The sequence below is a fragment of the Alosa sapidissima genome, chromosome 2 (genome assembly GCF_018492685.1).
Source record: "Alosa sapidissima isolate fAloSap1 chromosome 2, fAloSap1.pri, whole genome shotgun sequence".
NCBI lineage: Eukaryota > Metazoa > Chordata > Actinopteri > Clupeiformes > Clupeidae > Alosa > Alosa sapidissima.
In genome coordinates, this window is record NC_055958.1 from 19386947 (window position 1) to 19408571 (window position 21625).

At 46.8% G+C, this 21625-nt stretch overlaps 2 protein-coding genes across 7 annotated transcripts in view; one reads left to right on the top strand and one right to left on the bottom strand.

Annotated features, from left to right (window-relative positions):
* Positions 1 to 226: 226 nt before the first annotated feature.
* On the top strand, positions 227 to 18705 carry LOC121687312 (calcium-binding mitochondrial carrier protein Aralar1-like). The gene is made up of 18 exons (XM_042066909.1): positions 227 to 541; positions 1129 to 1182; positions 3460 to 3605; positions 4158 to 4273; positions 5174 to 5313; positions 6476 to 6622; positions 6779 to 6917; positions 7285 to 7378; positions 7996 to 8080; positions 9545 to 9629; positions 10731 to 10889; positions 11928 to 11980; positions 12207 to 12290; positions 14303 to 14443; positions 17144 to 17282; positions 17455 to 17613; positions 17709 to 17799; positions 17939 to 18705. Exons 1-18 carry the CDS (start codon positions 530 to 532, stop codon positions 18141 to 18143), a joined length of 2049 nt encoding a protein of 682 aa, XP_041922843.1. The 5' UTR covers positions 227 to 529; the 3' UTR covers positions 18144 to 18705.
* Positions 18706 to 18890: 185 nt separating this feature from the next.
* The window catches only part of dync1i2a (dynein, cytoplasmic 1, intermediate chain 2a), a 28359-nt gene continuing 25624 nt past the window's right edge, over positions 18891 to 21625 (bottom strand). For all 6 annotated transcript variants that reach the window (XM_042066910.1, XM_042066916.1, XM_042066912.1 and 3 more), the window contains 2 exons: positions 20414 to 20539; positions 18891 to 19770 (listed from right to left, as the gene is read on the bottom strand). In XM_042066910.1, coding sequence (XP_041922844.1) covers positions 19657 to 19770; positions 20414 to 20539 — 240 coding nt within the window. In that variant the 3' untranslated portion in view covers positions 18891 to 19656. The remainder of the gene's footprint in view (positions 19771 to 20413; positions 20540 to 21625) is intronic.

Sequence of the window (21625 nt, forward strand, 5' to 3'; positions counted from 1 at the left end):
AATAGAAATGCAGTTTTTGACCTTGGTGCATCAGTTTAGTCATTTAGACTGCACATTGTCTTAAATGCTTGTTATTTGATTGCTAGACATATGTTATTTATTGTTAAAAAATAACATTCTAAATAACAATAAAACATTCTAGACATTCTATTTTTTTCTAAAAGACCTGAAAAGTTCTTTTCAATATTTTGTTTTCATCTTGAATATGTGTTTTGGTTGTAATATATTATATGCTTATATTAGACTACATTTCACTGGGCCTAACTTTAGAAGTGGTCAGAAGTGGTCAGAAATTGACTAGTTTAAGTGCAGCCTAATCTCTTTTTACATATTTTTTACAACAGTAACATGTAGATATATATTTTGCCGTCAAAACAGCCTGGACATCATGTCCTATAAAGTCTGACAAGCTTTACAGCCAATCTCTAGATAATACACGCGTGATGGTGTGAATTTTAATGACTTGCACTGAAGTTGGCAGCACCCACCAGTTGTTCCCAGCGCCTGCGCCAGTGACGTCACACCCAGCATGGCGGTCAAGGTGACTCTGTCAATATTGCGCTTATCTTTTAGTGCTATAACCGTTATTTACATAGTTTGTCTCGTTTGGAGTAATACAGAATGGCGTTATTTTGTGTGGTTTCTGTGAAGTGGATTTATGGCGTCCTCTGTCCCGGCTCCTCAGAGCATCCTTGCACAGGCTACACCCGGCTTGTCCATCGGCCTTGAGGAGGGAGAGGAGAGCAGTCTATTTTGTCATAATGTCAGACTCTGGACCACTCGATTAACATGATGATTAATCCGTGATCTCCCTGGCTGTTCGTATGCTCTGTGCAAGTGCATAGGCTATTTGACCAGGGATGCTCGTGCAGCCCTTCAGAAGAAGGATACATTCATTCTCTGCAATCTGCAATAGTAGCCTAACCATAGCTCGCTGTCATACGCCGCTATATCTACAAGCTGAAGAATTATACGGTGCTGTAATATGCTAGGCTGCTCAATGCACAGATGAATTGGGATATTTTTGTCAGGTTATCTGTCGTCGAATTTGGTCAACGAATGTATGCATAGCATAGTCTATGTTTTAGGAATCGGAATTGTCATATAATTGAATGTGTTTATTTTCAGGTGCAGTCCACTAAAAGAGCCGACCCTCATGAATTGAAGGACATATTTTTAAAGGTAATTATTCGATTATTATTGCACATATTTCATAGCCTATTGGAAATGCTGTTATTCTTAGGTTAATGTGCACATATGCTAAATAATTTGTCATCTCTGGCTGTATTTAATGATCATCAATATTATTTGCCTCAGTGCTGTGTCCTGTAAGGAACGTTAGCAGAAAACTTAGCAGTGGGACATTGCAACTCAGTGCATTGAAGTAGGAGCCTCTGTAACATATAGCTGACACTCTCTCTAGTGTCTCTAGTGCCTCTCTTGAGAAACAGTGATCTTACATGGTAGTTCTGCATGACATGGTCTGATTCAAAAGTGCTCTACTTTAGTTGGGTTTTTAGCCTGGTGTCTAAAATGGGTCACACACACATACACTCTTACACAAAGGACATGAAGGTAATGCCTTGAAATTTTGCTTTTGTGGTTGTCAACTACAGCAAATAAGCCAGTAACCTGATACTGATTCGTTGCATACAGTACAGCAGTACTGTGTCCCTTTGCACTTTCCTTAGAGCCAAGGCAAGTACACACTGAGGCTGGTGTCCAGTGCACGCCACAAAAGGTCACTCGCATACTTAGACTAAATCTGGATACCCTTTAGCCAGGCATCTCCCCTTGCATGACTTCCCATAGAGTTTGACAGCTGCTTGGGTCTTCTATTTTGTCAGTAAGATGTTGAGATACACCTTGAATGATGAGATATACCTTCCTGATTAGAGAGATAGAGCATGATCTGCCAAGAAGAGCCGTGACAGCTTGAAGTGCCTAGCCCAGTTTTGTGTCCTTGAAGACTGTTCTAAACAGATCCTGTAGAGGTACTGCTTAACAGTGTACTCTTAATCGAAAGCGATTGTATGAATTTGTAACTGAAGGAATGATAGGATGGCTGTAGTGAACATTGAGTAACTTGACTGGACAAAAAAGCAGTGTTTCAACCAACACATACTGCATGCTTTGTTTACATGATGATACTGTATGACCTAGTCCATGCCAGAGCTAAACTTAACTTAAAAACTGTCAGTTGAAATGCATGGACTGTAAAACGTGGTTTAATACACAATATTTACCAGAAGGGCTTTATGCATATGCATGTTTTCAGAACAGCTTTTCTGTGTGTATGTGTGTTTGTAGTTCTTTCTCCAGGCTGTAACACGAGTCTGCTAAATCTGTCGGCTCATGTTGTCAGGCACCCTTGCAGTTGTGTTAGTACGTTTTCCTCTAGGAAGTGAAAATATGAAACACTATACACTAATATTAAACATAAAACACTATTTTTTAATGTATTTAAGTGACTGTTTGACCAGCAACTAGAGTTGGAGTCATGGCATTTCATATTATGATTTACGTCCATGTCAACTCCATGTCATTGAAATGCCCTTCACCCACTTCCGCACTCTATTTATTTACCCTATCCAGCTTAGTCTTGGTTTCCTCTGTTGTATCAAGTGCTTTGTGCTAACATGTTACAATGGTGAGTCGTAAGTGTGCAGCTTTGCAAATTGAAGTTTGATCACACAGGCAACTGATCCTTCTGCTCTTTGCAGAAATGAAACAGTGACAAAACAAAACCAGAAACCAGGGATACACATTCTCTTTTCTGTCTCCAAAGTGGAATTTCAGGGAAGAGCATAGTATTATTGAGAAGCGTTGGCAATCTGTGTTTGTATGTATGCAGGGAAGCATAAATCAATGTTATTGATTGACAAATGGAATAAAAAGCTCAGTAAAGAGACTGTAAGGGGACATTTTTCTTTGTAGAAAGAAAAGTGTTGTTATGTAATAGTTACAGAAGCATTAATGCAAAAGACAGATTGCTGTTGATTTTACCCCGGTGCACTACAAAATGTTTTGTTGGGCTGGTAAACAAATACTTGCTTTTCTGACTCAATTTTCTCAAGTTGCCCCAGAAGTCCAGTTACAGTCTGGAAGATAGAATATACTTAGGGAAAAGACCATAAAAATGGTCTAAGATTTGAGGGAGATATGCTGATGCTGTTTCAGTGATTTGTTAGAAAGCTATATAAAAGCACATAACAATGCAATAATGGGCATTCAGTTAACATCCAGTGGTCTCCTAAACAAACAAAAAAGGGTAATTGTCACCACAAGCAAATGTGATGCTATTGATATTCAGAGCATTTCTGCCATTTTTTCACATGAGGATAAACAACACAATCGGTTACACTTGCTTCTCAACATGATGATGTATTTATGTCACTTGTCTCTTGTGCATGCTGTTGCGTGGATACTGTTCTGACGAGTCTGGTATTCCGTCCCCAGCATGCCAGTGTCACGGACACAGATGGGGAGCATTACATGACCCCTGGTGATTTTGTGCAGAAGTATCTAGGCCTGCACACCCAGCCTCACCACAACCCAGATACGGTGCAGCTCATCGCCGGAGTCGCTGACACCACCAAGGATGGGTAAGTCATGTTGCCATGGGTGGGCTTAGTTGATGAAAAGATGCAAAAACAACAATACTCAGCTGTAGAAGCAGGATGGCTTACTCCAGCAAATGAATGTCAAAAGGCAATTCTCTGCTGCTAAGTCCTCTAGATATCTGAGAGCAAACACACTCTAGATACTTGTCTCTTGTGAAAATATATGATTGTGTTCATTCAACTGAAGTTGCAAATGATTCCATGGCATTTTGTTGCAAAACTTATCGCCCAATTTACTAAAGTGAGGCATAATTGCTGCTTGGAGATGGAAAATCAGGGGTAAAGTCAGTTATCCCTGTTTATAGCTATAGTATAAAGAACAATAATTGTGTATTAATAACTCATGGAAATGTTTAGGGATTACTCAGTCTCTCCATTGTGTCTTTGCTGTAGGTTATGGTTTCAGCTGAGCTGTTAAAATGGTTAAAATTAATGGAAGGGTTATTATGCCCATGTACTTGGCATTGAAATGTAGCCTTACACCAAGACATGTCATTATTTTCAGATAGTACTCTTTCTTTCTTTTCCAAACAGACTGATCTCCTTCCAGGAGTTTCTGGCCTTTGAATCAGTTCTGTGTGTCCCCGATGCCCTTTTTATAGTGGCCTTTCAGTTATTTGACAAGACTGGCACAGGGGACATCTCATTTGGTATGTATGTGAAGTCAAGACTAAGAAGATAGGCAATGCTGTCATTCTGTGCATGCATGTTTTGTCCATAAATTAATTGATAGGGAGCCTTTTTACAGTTTCCTATTTTTAATGCAAACAAATCTCACTATTTGCTTTAGAGAAATTAGCTTTGTTGTTACAATTCTCACTATTAGTTCACTGACATTCGTGCCTTGCTAAGGGTAGCAGAAGAAAACAGTGAATGCCACAGCATGTTCTGAAACAAACACACGTCTTTGGCTGGTTGCTGATTTTATTGCAGTGGGAATGGTGTTTTAGTATTGCTGAGTGTGGGTATGGCGTCTAATGCTGCCGAGAGGGCGCTCACACGTTCCGAGGGCGAGTGGACGCTCTTCAAAGCGGGGCTTGTGAGAGTCAGTCAGGTTGGTCTAAGGCCCACATGATAGTTCCTGGACGGGGGGACCGACACTCAGTGCATCGCCATTTCAGCTACTCTGCTGGAAACCCAAAAAGGACTGAGATGAGGCATCAACCACAGGCCTCAGAGTATGACACTCATAGACTCACAAAGGCAGTATAGGGGGCAAGGCTCAGCCGAGCTATTGCAAAGCTGATTGAGCTGAAGGAAAAGCCACAAAAGCAGCGGAAATTGCACGGCATGCTCAGTCAGAGATGGTCCTGGAATCACTGGGGACCTTCACATTGTGGTGATGGGGTAACCACCAGGACCTGACCACCACGTCCATGCTTTAGGTACTGGCTGGATTTGCACTGACTGCAGTCCCCTTAGATTAGAGACTAGAGGATTGCACGTTATTGTGCAAGTCTATAGATGTAGCTGCGTCTGTTCTGTTCTGTTAATGGAGTTGGGGTTTTGTCGAGGAGATGCTGTGAGCTGAATCATGTCCTCTGTCACAGAAAATGTCAGGGATATCTTCAACCAGACCACGGTGCATCACCACATCCCTTTCAACTGGAACTGTGAGTTCATCAGACTACATTTTGGCAATGACAGAAAGAAGCACCTCAGTTACCTGGAATTTACTCAGTTCCTGCAGGTAGGAATGAAATGTAATTGCAGTAGCATATGTGACTTGACAAAGAAACTAAATAGAACTGGTTTGGCTAAAAAAGTTTGCAATTTGTTTTCATTTTTTTCTGTGAGGAAGTTGTCATTTTTGGTTATGAGTAGCGGAATTTATGAAACTTTGTCATTTAAATGTTGTACTTTACTACAGCATTTATGCGTAGAGACTCAGTATTTCTAATGCCATTTTTAGTACTCAAGTTCGTCCAAACCTGGTGATTGAAATCAGACTACATGCAAGCCAAGTCTTCACAGATTTTATCCTGCCACCTTGTGGAAGTGGATGAACTTTCTGAAAAACAAAATGGTCAAAGACCTCAGCACTTAAGTGGTAGTTATACAGTATAATATAACACAATGCAATAGCTCAAGTCTCTTCAAAGTCAACTTGCCGAACACACACAAAGGCAGCCACTAACCTGGTAACCTGGGCCGGCTAAAAAACGGTCCAATACACAGCCGGGTCGGTGCCTCCGCTGGATCAGATGTAACCGCAGACGGTTGAGGCGGCTTCGCGTGGCATGATGAGTTAGGCAGATCACAGCAGTCTGCTGGTAGTATCTGATCAGCTCTGACAGCAGTGGGGATGGGTGGGCAATAACCCCCCCACCCCCCTCCAGTCCACTCTCTGATTGCACGCCCCTCATCCTGTTGAACCCCCCCCACCCCCCGCTCCACCTGCCCCACCTGCCCCACACACTGCCCCACACACTGCCCCACACACTGCCCCACACACTGCCCCGGCCCAGGACACCTGCTCCCCCTCCCTCTGCTCCCCAGCCCAGGGATCAAACCTCACCTGATATGGTTCTCATTAGACACTCTGACAGAGGGCAGGGCTTTTTCTTTCTCTCCTTGAGTTTTTGAGAGGCCACTGCCAGATATCAGCACATCTGTGGCCTGGACATGTGCGAGCTGACGTCCGTAACACTGATGTCATGTGTTGGGCTCCGTGTTCCACATCAGCACCTCCTCTGCTGAGGGCCTCATCATGACAGAAGTCGTTTCTCAGGCCCTCGGGCACGCTTTTTCATGTCCTCAGCAGTGTTTTCAGCCCCTCTCTCTCTCTCTCTCTCTCTCTCTCTCTCTCTCTGTCCCTCTCTCTCTCTCTGTCCCTCTCTCTCGGGTGACAGGAGCTGCAACTGGAGCATGCTCGGCAGGCGTTTGCACAGAAGGACAAGAGCAAGAGCGGTGTCATCTCTGCCTTGGACTTCAGTGACATCATGGCGACCATCCGCCACCACATGCTCACTACGTTTGTGGAAGAGAACCTTGTTTCAGTAAGACTCTTCTGAAACACAAACACATGCATATGCATACACACACACACACACACACATACACACACACACATCTAAAACACATAAATATTAGAAACAAAACATAACTATATGAAGAGGCATGGATCATAACCTGAGGTTTGTTGTCCCCCACAGGCTGCAGGCGGAGCGACCTCCCACATGGTCAGCTTCTCCTACTTCAATGCCTTCAACTCCTTACTCAACAACATGGAGCTGATCCGCAAGATCTACAGCACACTGTCTGGCACACGCAAAGACACTGAGGTCACCAAAGGTGCTTGATTTTAGTATAGATCTGCAACATCCCTTTGGTCCAGATGATTTGGTAAAATTGGTATGAGATCCAGTGCCTCACCACTTACAGTATATCACAGCTGCTAAAATACACTATGCTATCTAAAATGCATTACTCAGGGGCTGATAGTACTTTAAACAGTGAATACTTTAATCTTAAGATAGTTTATGAGTGTATACTTAGTTACAGTGACAGACATTACAGGAGATGTTTCATCTGTTCTGATAGCTCTGAATCAAAGTGCCACACTCCCTCCACAACACTAATAATATGTGACATATACAGCAGCCCCTGTCTCTCTTCCTCATGCCTAACGCTGCTTCCTCTGGCCCTCACTGTCGCACAGGGGAGTTTATCCAAGCGGCCAATAAGTTTGGTCAGATTACTCCAATGGAGATTGACATCCTGTACCAGCTTTCCGGTCTCCATTCTCATTCTGGGTAAAGCCTCTAACTCATCGGCTTTTCCTATTTCCGCAGCACCTCCTGGCTTCCTCCCCATTAACCATGCACCTCTCCCCCTCCCCTGCTTGGCATGTTTACTCACTGTTTTTTTTCCCTCTTGCTCTTTTTTCATCTGTAATATTGGATTGCCATCACCTCTGTCCAATGTATTTAACACATTTATCCAAAACAGTTTTCTTATTGAATCTATAAATGGGATGAAAAAATATTACGGCCCCATTTATAGGCTATAAATGCTAAGTTATTGCTCATTCAGTTTAACAACAGTGGCTCCACCGGCTTGATTTATTGGGAAAACAAATGCATGGGGCCGACTTAACAACGCCTGTGGCCCACGGCGGAATGTTCTGGCCATTTCCCTGGCAGTCGGAGCGAGCGAGCATGTCGGCGGCTGCGTGTGCTGCGGGCACCCGTCCAGCTTTGTTTACCTGTTGTGTGTGCAAAAAAGACCTTTTTAAAGGCGCAGTAACTTGGGGTTATAAGGCAGTAAAAATTGCTGTGGAAAATATTGCATCATCCCCCACCACAAAATCGGCTGGGAGGGACTGACTCTCTTGTCATGGGGGTGATGTGGCTCTTTCTGCTGTCCACAGGAGGGTGACCTTTGCAGACATTGAGAGGATAGCACCGTTGGAGGAGGGGGCCGTGCCCTACCACCTCGCTGAGATCCAGAGACAGGTAAGGGCCACCTGAGGAGGGTAGAGAGGGGGGTTGGGATTAGACAGGTGTCAAGCCGGACTCCACAGCTAACTCAATATGAAGACCTCCACAGACCTATACACACATCTCCTTTTCAAAAAAGGGTTAACTTATTTCAGCTATTTTAATAACTGAATCAACAGCGAATTCCTTAATGTCTCTCTGAAACATCCCTTTCCTTTACAGTGTACTTCTGTATTACGTGGGATGAGAAAATGCACTCCCAATTTCCACCTTTAAATGACTGTCACGGCCATATGGTGTAGACGCGTCGCGCACATCAGACCCAATCACACTGATGTTCTGAGGCGCGTTAATGAGGACAGGGCTTTTTTATCCGCAGCTTTCTTTGTGAGGTCTCATCGTGTGAAGTGCCCGTGGCGAGGTCTGTTTTGTGTAAGAGCGACGGTGAGAGCAGGAGTAAGAGAGAGGTGGGGTCTGTCTGCCTGGGGAGGAGGATGAGAGAGTACCTGCCCCTCTCTCTCTCTCTCTCTCTCTCTCTTTCTCTCGATCCTGTAAAGCTGCAGACAGTTCCAGAACATCGGGCCATGGCTCCTGGGCCCCTGGGGGCTTTTTTACACTCCTCCTGGGACCGACGTGTGGAGGTCTGGAATGCAACTTTGGTCTCAGAGAAAGACAGGCGGGTGGAGGGCTTGTTTGAGAGGTGTGTGTGTGTGTGTGTGTGTGTGTGTGTGTGTGTGTGTGTGTGTGTGTGTGAGTGTGTGTGTCAGGGGGTTCGGCTGAATGTTTCGGCATTCTCAGGCCTTGCTCTCGTGGAAGCAGCGTAATTGCTCAAGTCCTTTGATCACAGCCTCAATCTTGTTAGCATTCTGCCTTCAGTGAAAGCAGCTGTTGGAGCAGGAAGGGCCTTGTTTTGTGGATGTTGCTCACTGCCCCCAAGGAGGCCAGCCGCACTGTGACTGGCTCTGGAACGGTGTAATAATTCATGTAGATCCTTATCTCTACACGGGAACAGGGCTCGGGAGGCCCGGCTAGCCTGCAGTGCAGAGCAACAGAACAGAGGGTCTGCTTTCAACATCCAGATCAAAATGCATAAGATTGGCCTGATTATCAGCAAATCAGCTCCTTTGAACTCCACAAGGCAAAAAGTGAAACGTTCATCTTGAACTGTTAGAACGCATGTATATTATAATGGCATATAATGCACAGATAATGTCTCTATATGTGGAGCCTAACCTACAGCAGAACACATCCACAGAGGATGGTGACTGCCTGTGAGCTAGGGTCCATTCCAAACCCTTTTCACCCACATGTAAACCTATTCCCATACAGTGCGCCTGTCCACACTGTATCTGGTTTATAGAGACCAATTCATTCATCTGAACACTGCTTTGCTGCTGATACTTATCCCTTCTCCTGTCTCCTGATTTATTTCAGCTCTGATCTCTCTCTCTCTCTCTTTCTCTGTCTCTCTCTCTGCAGCACGCTCATGGAGATGGGTCTCGGCCAATCTGGCTCCAGGCTGCCGAGTCTGCTTACAGGTTCCTTCTGGGCTCAATCGCCGGAGGTGAGTGACATGTCTGCCGTTGGGGCCGCGGCCCGCTGAGGGGGTAACCCGAGCCGGCCAGACTGGCGCGCTGGGGCCCGGGGGCCACTCATTGTGCTGCGGGGGACAGTGGGTCGGATCTGAGGGCCCGGCATTGTCCTGCTCCCGCCGCTGCCGCGCCGCCGCCGGCTCCAGGCTGTCTTCTCGGGCCCGGGTTCCGGAATGACACAAATCTTCCGGAGAAAAAAAAAAAAAACGTGATGGAATCTCGAGTTGTAATTGTGCTGCAAGGAAGTGATACGGGAAGGGAGAAGAAGGCTCTGACACAGCAGTCGAGAGATGGGCAGATCCACACACACACACGCACACACACACTCACACACTCTCACACACACATGCATGCACACACATACATACGTTCACATGGTCATACAAAGCTACAAACTGGTAGAGCGCGTCCTTTGAATAAAAGGACTCCACTGTCTTTGTGGAGCGCAAGAGCTCTTTCTGACCCATGCTGGAAGCTGCTGGGCCCTGAATGGGCATCTGGTCTGGAGAGAGAGAGAGAGAGGGAGGCCAAGCCTTTAGCTGTCAAGCCTCCCGGAGAGTGTGTGAGGTGCATCTCCATGGAGACCTTTGCTCCGTGTGAGCGGTGGCAGCTCGCTCGGGGAGAGCGGTCGGCACAAGAGCACTCCGCATGCTTGAGAGCCGGAGTCATTAGAGAGCCTTTGATGTCAGACAAGACACGACAAGCTAGTGCGGCGGCTAAGAGCGGCGTTTACGGCGCCCCCCCAACACACACGTCTCCCCCCCCCCCCCCCATGGCTCAGGCATACAGCACACATTAGTGCTCCCACCGACAGCAGAGACACACAGCCTGGCGTCTCAGCTGTAATCACTGTTTACCACTCCCAGCATGCACCACTGCACTCTGAATCTCCACCGGTCTTTTAGGCAAGGTAGAAAATATCTCAAATGTAGACATAGCCATCATGAAATCACCTATAACATGTTCTATGTGTAAAATCAAATTTTCTTTTCAAAATGACTGCTGTCTAATAGAGAAAGCTTGTGCTGACGGCTCAAGACTGATGTGCCCTTTTTGCTCCCTGCTTGTTTCAGCGACTGGCGCGACCGCCGTGTACCCCATCGACCTGGTGAAGACCCGCATGCAGAACCAGCGCTCCACCGGCTCCTTCGTGGGTGAGCTCATGTACAAGAACAGCTTCGACTGCGCCAAGAAAGTGCTGCGTTATGAGGGCTTCTTTGGATTCTACCGAGGTAAGGGCCACCACTTTAACACCACTGTCTCAACACATCCACTCCATGATTAATGGGTTAGTGCAATAAAGTGCGGTTGCTCTTTTTACAAATGGTAAAAAAATGGTCAAATTGATTGACAGCTAGAATTGATTTAGAGTGAAATATAGGGCAGTTTGTGTGAGCGCACTGTAAACTATGGTGCTTGTGGTGAAGTGGAGCATGCTGTGGTCATTTTTATGAGTAGAAATGACTTGAGTGACTACTGCACGTCCCATCCACACTGATCCCACATATGTGGACCAGAGCCAGAGGGAAAACAGGGCTGTTGCAGAATCTAACACAGAAGTCATCTGTTACCCTAATGTGCCAGAACCTATAGGAATAGCCCTGTTCCTCCAGCCCCCCATAGCCCCAAACACAGCCCTGCACAGTGAAGGAAGTCAAGACTGCCATCTACTGCTGCCTCTGCCACTGCAACTCTTTTGTCTTTTCTCTCTGTCTCTCTCTCTCCGACTTCTGTCCCCCCCCCCCCTGCTGTCAGTGTATGGCTCTCTTTATCTGGCCGCTCTGATGAGGGGCCGATTGAGTGCGAGACAGACACGCTTGGCGGTTCCCTGGCTGCATACGGCGGGCCCGTCACTCGCCAGGCCCCTTCAGAACTTTATCTGGCTCGCTGAGTGACAGCCGGCCAAACAGCGCGCTGCTTATCGCCGCGCTCGAGCACTGGCACCCCCTCCGAGGCTACACTGCACCCTCTGTTCCTCACCACACCAAGGGCCCGGCCCAGACAATAGGCAGCCCTGCCGTGCTCGGCCCGCCCTCCTATAGGTCCTTGGTGGACTTGTCCACCCTGAATGGCCACGTTATCATCAGGCCCCATCAGATGTGTTGGTGCGATCAGCAGTAAATATTTAGGGGTTGATCCAAGTGTCTTTTGAGATGTTAGGGGCACATTTTGTGATTGCTGGTGGTGATAGCACCATCTGCTCAAGGGTATTTCTGTCCGTGACTTGTATGATCTCAGCGGCCTTATGATGTTCTTTCTCCCTTTCCTAGGTCTCGTGCCACAACTCATTGGTGTGGCTCCAGAAAAAGCCATCAAGCTCACGGTGGGTCATGTTAACACTATTGAAGGATCTCAACCCTCTACTTGAATTGTTAGATAATATATAGCTATAGATATAGATATAGATATAGATATAGATATAGGTATAATTTTTAAAAAGTAAAGTATTGTATTTCTATGTGTTCTGGCTTCATGGGATAAAGTGGTGGCTTTGATTTTGAATATGTAGTGTACTGTACATGCAACTTTTTCATTGTTTTCACATTCAGATGAATGACTTTGTGAGGGATAAATTCACCGATGACAAAGATGGAAGCATTCCCCTCCTTGCTGAGCTGCTGGCTGGTGGATGTGTAAGTATAGTAGCCTTGTACCAGTGGGTGAGATGGGGGAGGGGGATGCGTTCTGTGGGCTACGGCTCCAAACACACGGTCTCTGGTTCTCAGTGGGAAGCAGGGAAAGGAGTTTGGCAGCTGCTACGCTTGCACTGTTGAGCCATAATTGATTTGGACGTGAGGGACGTGCAGCAAGCATTGGGGCTCCTACTGTAACATTATACCTGATTTTCCTTTTCATTTCTAATGAATATTTCCTAGGGAAAAAGTACACATTATTAAAAGAAAGAGCCAAAACAATCCCCTGCTCAGCAGTCCCCTTTTTAATCTTCTTAAGCTTAAGCAAACTCTCCTGGCAGATATGAATTAACAATTACTCAGCCAGCATTTAAAAAGGGTCTAAATCATAGTTTTACATTGTGCGTTCTCTCGTAATTTCAATTAATGCCGGACTTCCTCCATCCCCATTATTGAGACGCGGGGCTAATTTCCAACTGGTGTACAGACAGGCTTTTTTGTTTTCAAAAGAAGTGGGAGGCCACGATACAAAGGTGCTCTTTGGTCCCTGAACCTGCTAATTGGGCCCAATTTTGAAAAATGATACCTGAGAGCTCACTATTTTTATCCTGAGCTAATTTCTGCAAGCAGCGTAGCAGGCTAAGAGCATCAGGTAGATTGAGGAGCGGTAATGCCTTCTCAGTAGCCTTCCCGCGTAATAGCTCCGAGTGAAATGAAACAGACAGGCAGGCTGGACAGAGGAGGCTGTCTGTTGGCCACGGCGAGCAGGGTCCGTGGGGTCGCGACCCCTGTCAGGCTCTAATTGAAGGAAGAAGCCCTGAAGGGCCTTGGACGGAGCTGGTCAGGCCTCAGTGTGATTGAGTTTGACAGCGGTGCACATACCTGAGGCGTCCTCCTCCACTGGCCTGACCAAAGGCCTGGGACCCCACTACACCCCGCCACCCAGAACGGAGTCAGTGTACAGACAAAACAACATGAGTGTGTACACTGTCTACGGGATAGCACAGCTCCATATTAGCGTTTATCCCATTCATCACCAGTTATATTTTCAAAGGCTGGACTGTGCTGCTGCCGACCCGAACGTGCCCTGCTGATAGCAGAGGCTGTGCATGGCCAGGAGATGTGATTGGATAACAGAGGGAGATAAGCGTGGCAGCAGCGCTGAGGTTAATGACTTCATGTGCAGAGCAGCGGTGGTGGACATTCCCCCACACCCATCACCCTTCATCTCCCTCTTTCGCTCCGCGCCACTTTGAAAATGACAAAATGCGGCAGAGCTTTTTTTAGGATGCAGTGCGGATGTTTACAGAGAGAGGGGCCCAGCCCTATGTGTGTGTGTGTGTGTGTGTATGTGTGTGTGTGTGTGTGTGTGTGTGTGTGTGACACCGGCGGCTCTCGATGGTCCTGATTAGATTGAGGGGCGAGTGACAAATGTGTGTGAGAAGGAAGGGCCAAACCCCGGGGCCCTCTCTCCCTCTGTGCCAGGTTACGGACAGGGTTCCCCCCTGGGAGAGAGGCCAGAGATTGGGGAAGTGTGTGCGGGGCGAGGCTGGGGGAAGGCCGCTGCTATCGGGCGCCCTGCCCCCACAGGAGGTGCCTGAGGGGGGAGAGTCGAGGGCCAAGAGGGCTGGAGTCGGGGTCAGTGCTGCCGCTCCCTCCGTGGCCTGTTCCAGCGTGACCCTGCCGCTCGCCCGCTCTCGCGTCTCAATGGCTGTTTGTGTGGTGGCCACGGCAACAGCGCTCTGAGGCTGAGTCAGATTGGGATGTGAACAGGGGCCTTGTGTGAGACCGTCTTGGGTTTACACAGTTAATTTGACAAGACAACTTGCTTGTTCCTCAAAATTGGTGGAGGAACATCCAATAAATTAGTAATGGGATATCCTAAAGCTATTTAACCTGCAAAAATAATTGTAACTGTAATATGAAACATTTGGGATTATTCTGGTTTTAGACATTAATAAACCAAATTAAAATATTTTTCACTAACGTTTGCTTCTCTGTGCTCTCTGCAGGCTGGAGGCTCACAGGTCATCTTCACCAACCCGCTGGAGATTGTGAAGATCCGTCTCCAGGTGGCAGGAGAGATCGCCACGACGAAGCGGGTCAGCGCCCTCAACGTGGTGCAGGAGCTCGGCTTCTTCGGCCTCTACAAGGTGAGCTAAGACGTCCAGACCGACTGGGTTCTCTAACAGAGCAGGACATAGCAGAAGAACCTCTGATATGAACAGACTTTAGCTGTAGGCTGACAAATGCTCTGTCTGCAGTAGGTGGACCAGGGAGTGTTTTCTCTTGCTTTCTTTCTTTTTTTAACTGACCGCGGCAATTATGCAGTGCCTTGCCGAAGTAGTGCTTTAACATGCAGAGAGCACCACTGCCAACCACCAACAGCAAATTAGGGGGGAAGGATTTTGTAGGGCTACTGCTTCTGTCCAAGTTCTTGTGGCTTTTCTTGTGTCATGAGTAATGTGTTCATGCTCCATATTTTAATGGGGAGCAGACAATGTGGAGCTTGTTAAAAGACTGATTTCCCCTTCTCTGTGTATGCACACTGCAGACTAGGGGTCTGTGTTAATATGCCAAGTGTGTGCATGACTCTGTGTGTGTGTGTGTGTGTGTGTGTGTGTGTAAGTTCAGTGCTCTCGGCTTAGGGGCTCCCTATGTCAGCTGTGCCTCTGGGGGGCCTTGTGTTTGGCTGGCCTGACTCCTGCCTGTCCCAATATGTCTGCTGTGGTTTGGCACGGCGCGGCTTCAGTCGCATAAAGCTCTTGGGTTTCTTAAGGCACGTGATCCTCCAGTTATGCAGCTCCACTCAGTATGGGCCATACGCTGTCTACCTCTGCCTCTAAAAATGCTGTTAAAGCAGAGATGGCTTGGCCTCTATGCTGACCCATTTGAGGTTTATCCCCCTCCTTTCTTCAAAAAGCCCTCAGGCTCGCCAGTTGATAATGTCCCTCCCCGACTTCTTAAGGAGGTTTTTCATACTGTTGGACCATCATTTACTGCAGTTATTAATAGCAGTCTGACCTCTGGAGTGGTTCCAGGTAATTTTAAACATGCCGTTGTGCAACCTTTGTTAAAAAAACCTGGTCTGGATTCTACTGTTTTGGCAAACTTCAGGCCGATATCCAAATTGCCATTTCTGTCTAAAATCTTAGAAAAGATTGTGTATTCCCAACTCATGGACTTTTTAAATGAGCAAAATGTCATTGAGATCTTCCAATCTGGCTTTAAAACATTGCACAGCACAGAATCAGCACTTTTAAGAGTTTTATCTTCTTATCTTTTTAGCTACTGACTCTGGTCACTGCGTTGTCCTTGTACTGCTTGATCTGACTGCTGCTTTTGATACAGTGGACCATGAAATCCTGATTGTCCATTTGGAGCAGTGGGTGGGCATCAGAGGCACAGCTCTGGAATGGTTCAGGTCCTACCTGTCACATCGAACCTTCTGTGTTAGTGTTGGTGACTGTGTCCTCCACTGTCCCCCTCTCATATGGGGTACCACAAGGCTTTGTGCTTGGCCCTCTTTTATTTTCTCTCTATCTTCTCCCCCTTGGTTCAATTTTCAGGAAACACGGCATTTCTTTTCATTGCTATGCGGATGACACACAGATTTATGTCCCTCTTAAAAAGTCAGATGCTTACGGTATTAAGCCATTGCTAGAGTGCCTACATGACATTAAAGCCTGGATGTCTCTTAACTTTTTAAATTTTAATGAAAAAAAGACTGAAGTCATGGTCTTTGGTGGCACTTCTGTGACCCCCCTGGTTGATCTGGGTTTGTTAGCACAGTACCACAAGCCAATCATGACAAATTTGGGGGTAAAAGTGGACTCTGACCTTAAATCTGTTTAATCTGGACAGCCAGATTAAATCTGTGGTAAAATCAAGCTTTTTCCAGTTGAGGCAGCTGGCAAAAATTAAACCAGTCCTTCGAAAACAGCACTTTGAAACAGTAATCCATGCCTTTGTGACCACCCGGCTGGATTACTGCAATGCACTTTATATGGGGGTTAGCGGGTCCTCCGTTGCTCGTCTGCAACTGGTACAAAATGCTGCTGCCCGTCTTTTAACTAGCACACGAAAGTATGAGCACATCTCACCTATTTTAGCTTCACTCCACTGGTTGCCTGTCCATTTTAAAACTCTTTTATTTGCTTTTAAAGCCGTTTTTTTAAAGCCGTTTTTTTAAACCTTTCTGAGCTGCTCCACCCATACACTCCCAGCCGCTCTCTCAGGTCAGCTGACCAGCTGCTCCTGACCGAGCCCAGAGCCAGGCTAAAATCTAGAGGGGAACGAGCTTTTGCCGTTGCAGCTCCAAAACTATGGAACAATCTGCCCCTTCACATCAGACAGGCCCCTTCACTGTCTCTTTTTAAGTCCCATCTTAAAACTCACCTCTTTTCTCTGGCTTTTAACCCCAGGTAGTGTATTGATGGTATGTAGATGTGTTATGTGGGCAGTATATTTTATTTATTTGATTTTATTTATTGGATTTGAGTTGGTTTTTAATCTCTTTTTACTTTTATTTTAGTTTTTATCTCTTTTTTACTTTTATTTTAGTTTTTATGTCTTTTTACTTTTATTTTTATTTTTTACATTTATTTTAGTTAGTTTTTATCTCTTTTCTCTCTTTTATTGTGCTTCTGTGGTGTCTTGTGTGTTTCTTATCTTGCTGTACAGCACTTTGGGAACCTTGTGTTTGTTTAAACTGTGCTATATAAATAAAGTGGATTGGATTGGATTCAAGTCGTGTTTGAACTGTGTGGATTTTAGAGCTCCTTGAAAGCCATTTGCAGCCCTTGTACTCAATGCTCTCCAGTCATTTTCTTGCGTCTTGGTGTCTATTTTAGGGTGCCAAGGCCTGTTTTCTGCGTGACATCCCCTTCTCTGCCATATACTTCCCTGTGTACGCTCACACCAAAACCCAGTTTGCAGACGAGGACGGCAGGTTGGGGGCCATGCAGCTGCTCACTGCTGGCGCCATTGCAGGTGAGGAGAACTCTCCTTAGCATTTCACTTCATTCATCCTTCTAGCCACCTGCCTTTAAAGCCATCTCGGACATGACCACACTGTGGAGCTTTTTGTTGTTGTTGTTGTTGTTGTTCCTGTCGTCCTGAATGGGAGCCGCTTCATTGTGCTCTCTGGGACCCCTCTCCACAGGTGTCCCTGCCGCCTCTCTGGTGACCCCCGCTGATGTGATCAAGACCAGGCTGCAGGTGGCAGCCCGTGCCGGTCAGACCTCCTACAATGGAGTCATCGACTGCTTCCGCAAAATCCTGCATGAGGAGGGCTTCAAGGCCTTCTGGAAGGGGGCAGGAGGTAGGTGTGGCGCTCGGAAACAGGCCGGTGTACATACATGTAGGCGTGGCTGCTGACCGAACAGACTTGTAATGTGAACCTTTTCTGGTCCTCAGCCCGTGTGTTTAGGTCCTCACCCCAGTTTGGCGTCACCCTGGTGACTTACGAGCTTCTGCAGAGGTGGTTCTACGTTGACTTTGGAGGACAGTAAGTAGCAGTGCCCAACACATCATTGGCAAAAGCTAATAACGACATATTATTATTATTTAGCATGGATTCTGTTGGGTTTTCTTCCCCTGTGTCTGTTTATCTGCGTGCCCACTCTCCTCTTCACTTTTCTCCATAGCCGCCCCGCTGGCTCTGAGCCGACACCCAAGTCCCGCATCTCGGAGCTGCCGCCTATCAGGCCTGACCACGTTGGCGGCTTCCGCTTGGCCGCAGCCACCTTCGCTGGTGTGGAGGAGAAGTTTGGCCTACACTTGCCCAGATTCAGGACCCCCATGTCTGAGCCCAAGGTCCAGTCTCCGCCTGCCCCTGCCAAGGCCTCGTGAGCGCCCCCCCTGAGGCTTGCGACTGGGCTGCATGCTCCACGAGCTGAGGTTCATGGACCTAACTTGCCTACGCTGCAACCCCCCCCCCCCCCCATCTCTCGTATTCCCAAATGATTCAGTAACACCACAACACAAAGAAAAATAAGAAATCTAACTTGGAGCACTCCTGCTTTGTTCTCATACACACACATTTAAATCTGGCTGTACCCCCCCCCCCCCCCCCTGCCTGCATGACTAGTGCTTTATGGGTTATCCGCTGCTTCCCTGGACCTGTCCACCCCTTTGTGCGTGGCTATGCACAAATGTTACTGTGCATATTGTACATCTTTGTGCAGAGACATTATGGTGTTGAGAGACAAACTCTAGAGCGTTCTTCCTCAGCCATGCATTGTGTGTTGTGTGTTGGGGACGTCTTTGTAATCATTTATTGGTGTGAATGGGTGTACAGATGTTTTATTTATGAAATCATAAATCAGAGAATAAGAAATTTAAAAAGAATATTTAAATGCATTTCATTATTGTATTGTATTTTATTAAATTAAATCATACTGGTTTAACTTTCGAATTTTGAGTTGTTTTTCTTTTTTTTATTTCTGTGGAGCATACATTACACTGTCAACATTCTTTGTGGGTTTCGCCCAGGGAAGGTGAAGCACATTTCTATTACACATTTTCAAAAGACCTTTCAGAGCTTTCCACAGGTACAGCATGAGATTGTGTAGGATGCCCTGATATCAAAGACTTTTTCTTTTGAATGCATGAGCAGATTTGAATTGCATATGGCTTCGGAATGAAGAATTCACTGTGATCTACAAAGACATTCAAAGAAGTCCAAGAAAAGCTATTCCCCTATTTACAGTTTACAAACAGACTGTGATTCCAAAAGGAGGACGAACCTTGTGGTAAAACATTATCTCACATAATACAGACATTGGGTGACATCTGTCCAGTACAGTTCATAATAAATAAATGCTTTTACTGTAGAACTGGTGGCTTAGAGAAAAGTCCTGATGTTATGAGGTTCCTGGGGGTACTTAATGGTAGAACCCACTGAGTCCTCAGCACTGGTACAACTATATGAAGTGCTTTAAGGTTGATACCGCCACAATTTCAACAGGGTCTCTGGGAGTTATATCTATTTAAGGCTTTTTGGTTTTTATAAGTACGACCATTTGTGTGTGTGTGTGTGTTTGTGTGTTGTATTGTCTGTGGTGAATAGCCCTGGTGTAGAGATATTTTTCCTTTTGAGACCCAACAAATTATTTGCCCATACAGAAGTACTTACTTCTGCGTCTTACTTGAAGAAATCCCAAATGTACTATGCTACAGCCAAAAGAAAATGCCATTGTGTTGCAGAGCAGTATTCGCCATCATGCCTGTCATTTTTTTGTTCGTTTTTCTCTGAATTACAACCAGCATTACACAGAGTGGGGGGGATGGGGGCTGGGTGCTCGAGGAAACCTGCCACTGGTCCAACAAACGAGCGAGTGAGCGAGCGGTGTTTCCATGGTGATCAGGCAGCCAGACGCTGGGCCGCCAGCTCCTCGGCGTCGTCGCGGTTCTCATTGATCTCGGCCAGCGTGCGCACAAAGCGTGTCCACTCGTCGTTGCGCGGCACAGCGATTTGCTGCGGAGAGGACAGAAGAGGGACAGAAAATAATGGCACATTGTTCAGAGACGATCATCTCTCCTTTTCTTTACCTTCTTTTCTCCCTCCTCCCTGAACTTAAAAACCAGCAAGTGGCTTCCTTGTGAAAGGTCAGGGGATCAACAGTAATTTTGTAACTGTCACAGAGACTTGACCTCTTGAGTAGCACAGCTTGTGTGTGTGTGCATGTGTGTATATGAGTGTGTGTGTGTGTGTGTATATGAGTGTGTGTGTGTGTGTGTGTGTGTGTGTGTGCGTGTGTGTGTGTATATGAGTGTGTGAGTGGTGAGTGAAGGGGGTGGGGTAGTGAGGGGACACAGCACCCAGGGCTAGTGGTGCCCCCTCTCTGGCTCAGCCTACTCAGCTGTCAGTGGTGTAAGTGACACAGGCACGCTGAGAGCCCCCCTGGGGGAAGTGGCCTCTGGGGCCCTGGCTGCCACAAGGGGACTAATTGTCAGACGTGCTAAAGCAGCCTTAGCATCTCATCAACACTCCCTCCAATAACCTCCCCCACAAGACAGAGTGAAGCCTGCTAAACCTGACTCTCGGAATTTTAGCACACATCATTTGAATGAATTTCAAACTAAACGAATGTTTTGATTTTCAGATCAGGTGCATGTACCTCTCCAACTTCGTAGACGAGGACCTGTCCATCAGAGTCTCCCACAGCGATCTCACGCCCAGACTGGGCCCATCGCACCCGATTCAGAGCTGGGCTTCCGTCCACTGTAATACTCGCCGTGGGCACCTGGAACAAAACAACCTCTGTCAGAGAGCGTAACTAACACATGCACATACACACAGGAACACACAGGAACACACACACACACACATGCACACACACACACACACACACACACACACACACACGCACACACAGTGAATCTGAAATGGGAGTGCAAAAATGGAGCATAGGCAGAAAACTAATGGAAGTCAAGGGGTCTGTGGAATAATCACAGCTATAGTTGTGGAGCCGGAGCCCTGGATGAATGGGGGAGACAGCGGAGTGGAGGAGTGTGTGTGTGTGTGTGTGTGTGACACGCAGACAGATGAAACGGCAGTGTGTGAGTCAGTGAGACCCGTGTAGAGGGAGAGTGGGAGTGGGAGGGAGGGAGAGTAACTTTACACGAGAGACAGATTTTGAGAGGAAGCACATCTGTGTGAGACGGAGCAGAAGTGAATGAGGGACTCCGACTCTGTGGCGAGGCGGCAGGAGTGTGTTTGCCAGTGCAGTCAGGAGACCATGGACGTGTGTTTCACTGGCTCAACTGGTGGAGCAACTGGTGTGGAACAAGCAGCTAGAAACACCAAGGGTTGCACCACACCCAGGGGCTGCACAGGCAACTCAATCAAATGTATGTCTGTGTTAAAGGGACACCAGGCAAGCCTGATGCTTTTTCTCTACGAAACTCCCCCTCGCTCGGTCTGAAGCTCTTTTCCTTTTCTTTGCATCTTCCGTCAAGGGTTTTCGCTGCTTCTTCGCCGGCTCTGCCATTATACACACGTTTGCAACAATCGCTAGCGTTTCATTAGCCTGCCTCTGTGCAGGGGATGCAGGATATAAACTGATCCTGCTTCTCGCGATGTCTGAGACTTTGTGAGACTGAAGGTCGGCGGTTCAGATACACCGAACTTGCAAGCGGGATAACCTACCTACAGGCAGTAGGGGCTGGCGACAGAGTCTTCATTTGCCCTGTAATGAGTCATTTAACCATATACCGACTTACGAAGATGATTAATTAACACGAAAACGTTGCCTGGTGTCCCTTTAAAGCTGTAATGTCTGAACACAAGACTGCTAGATGTACACATGTAATGTAGTCAGTCTGTCTGC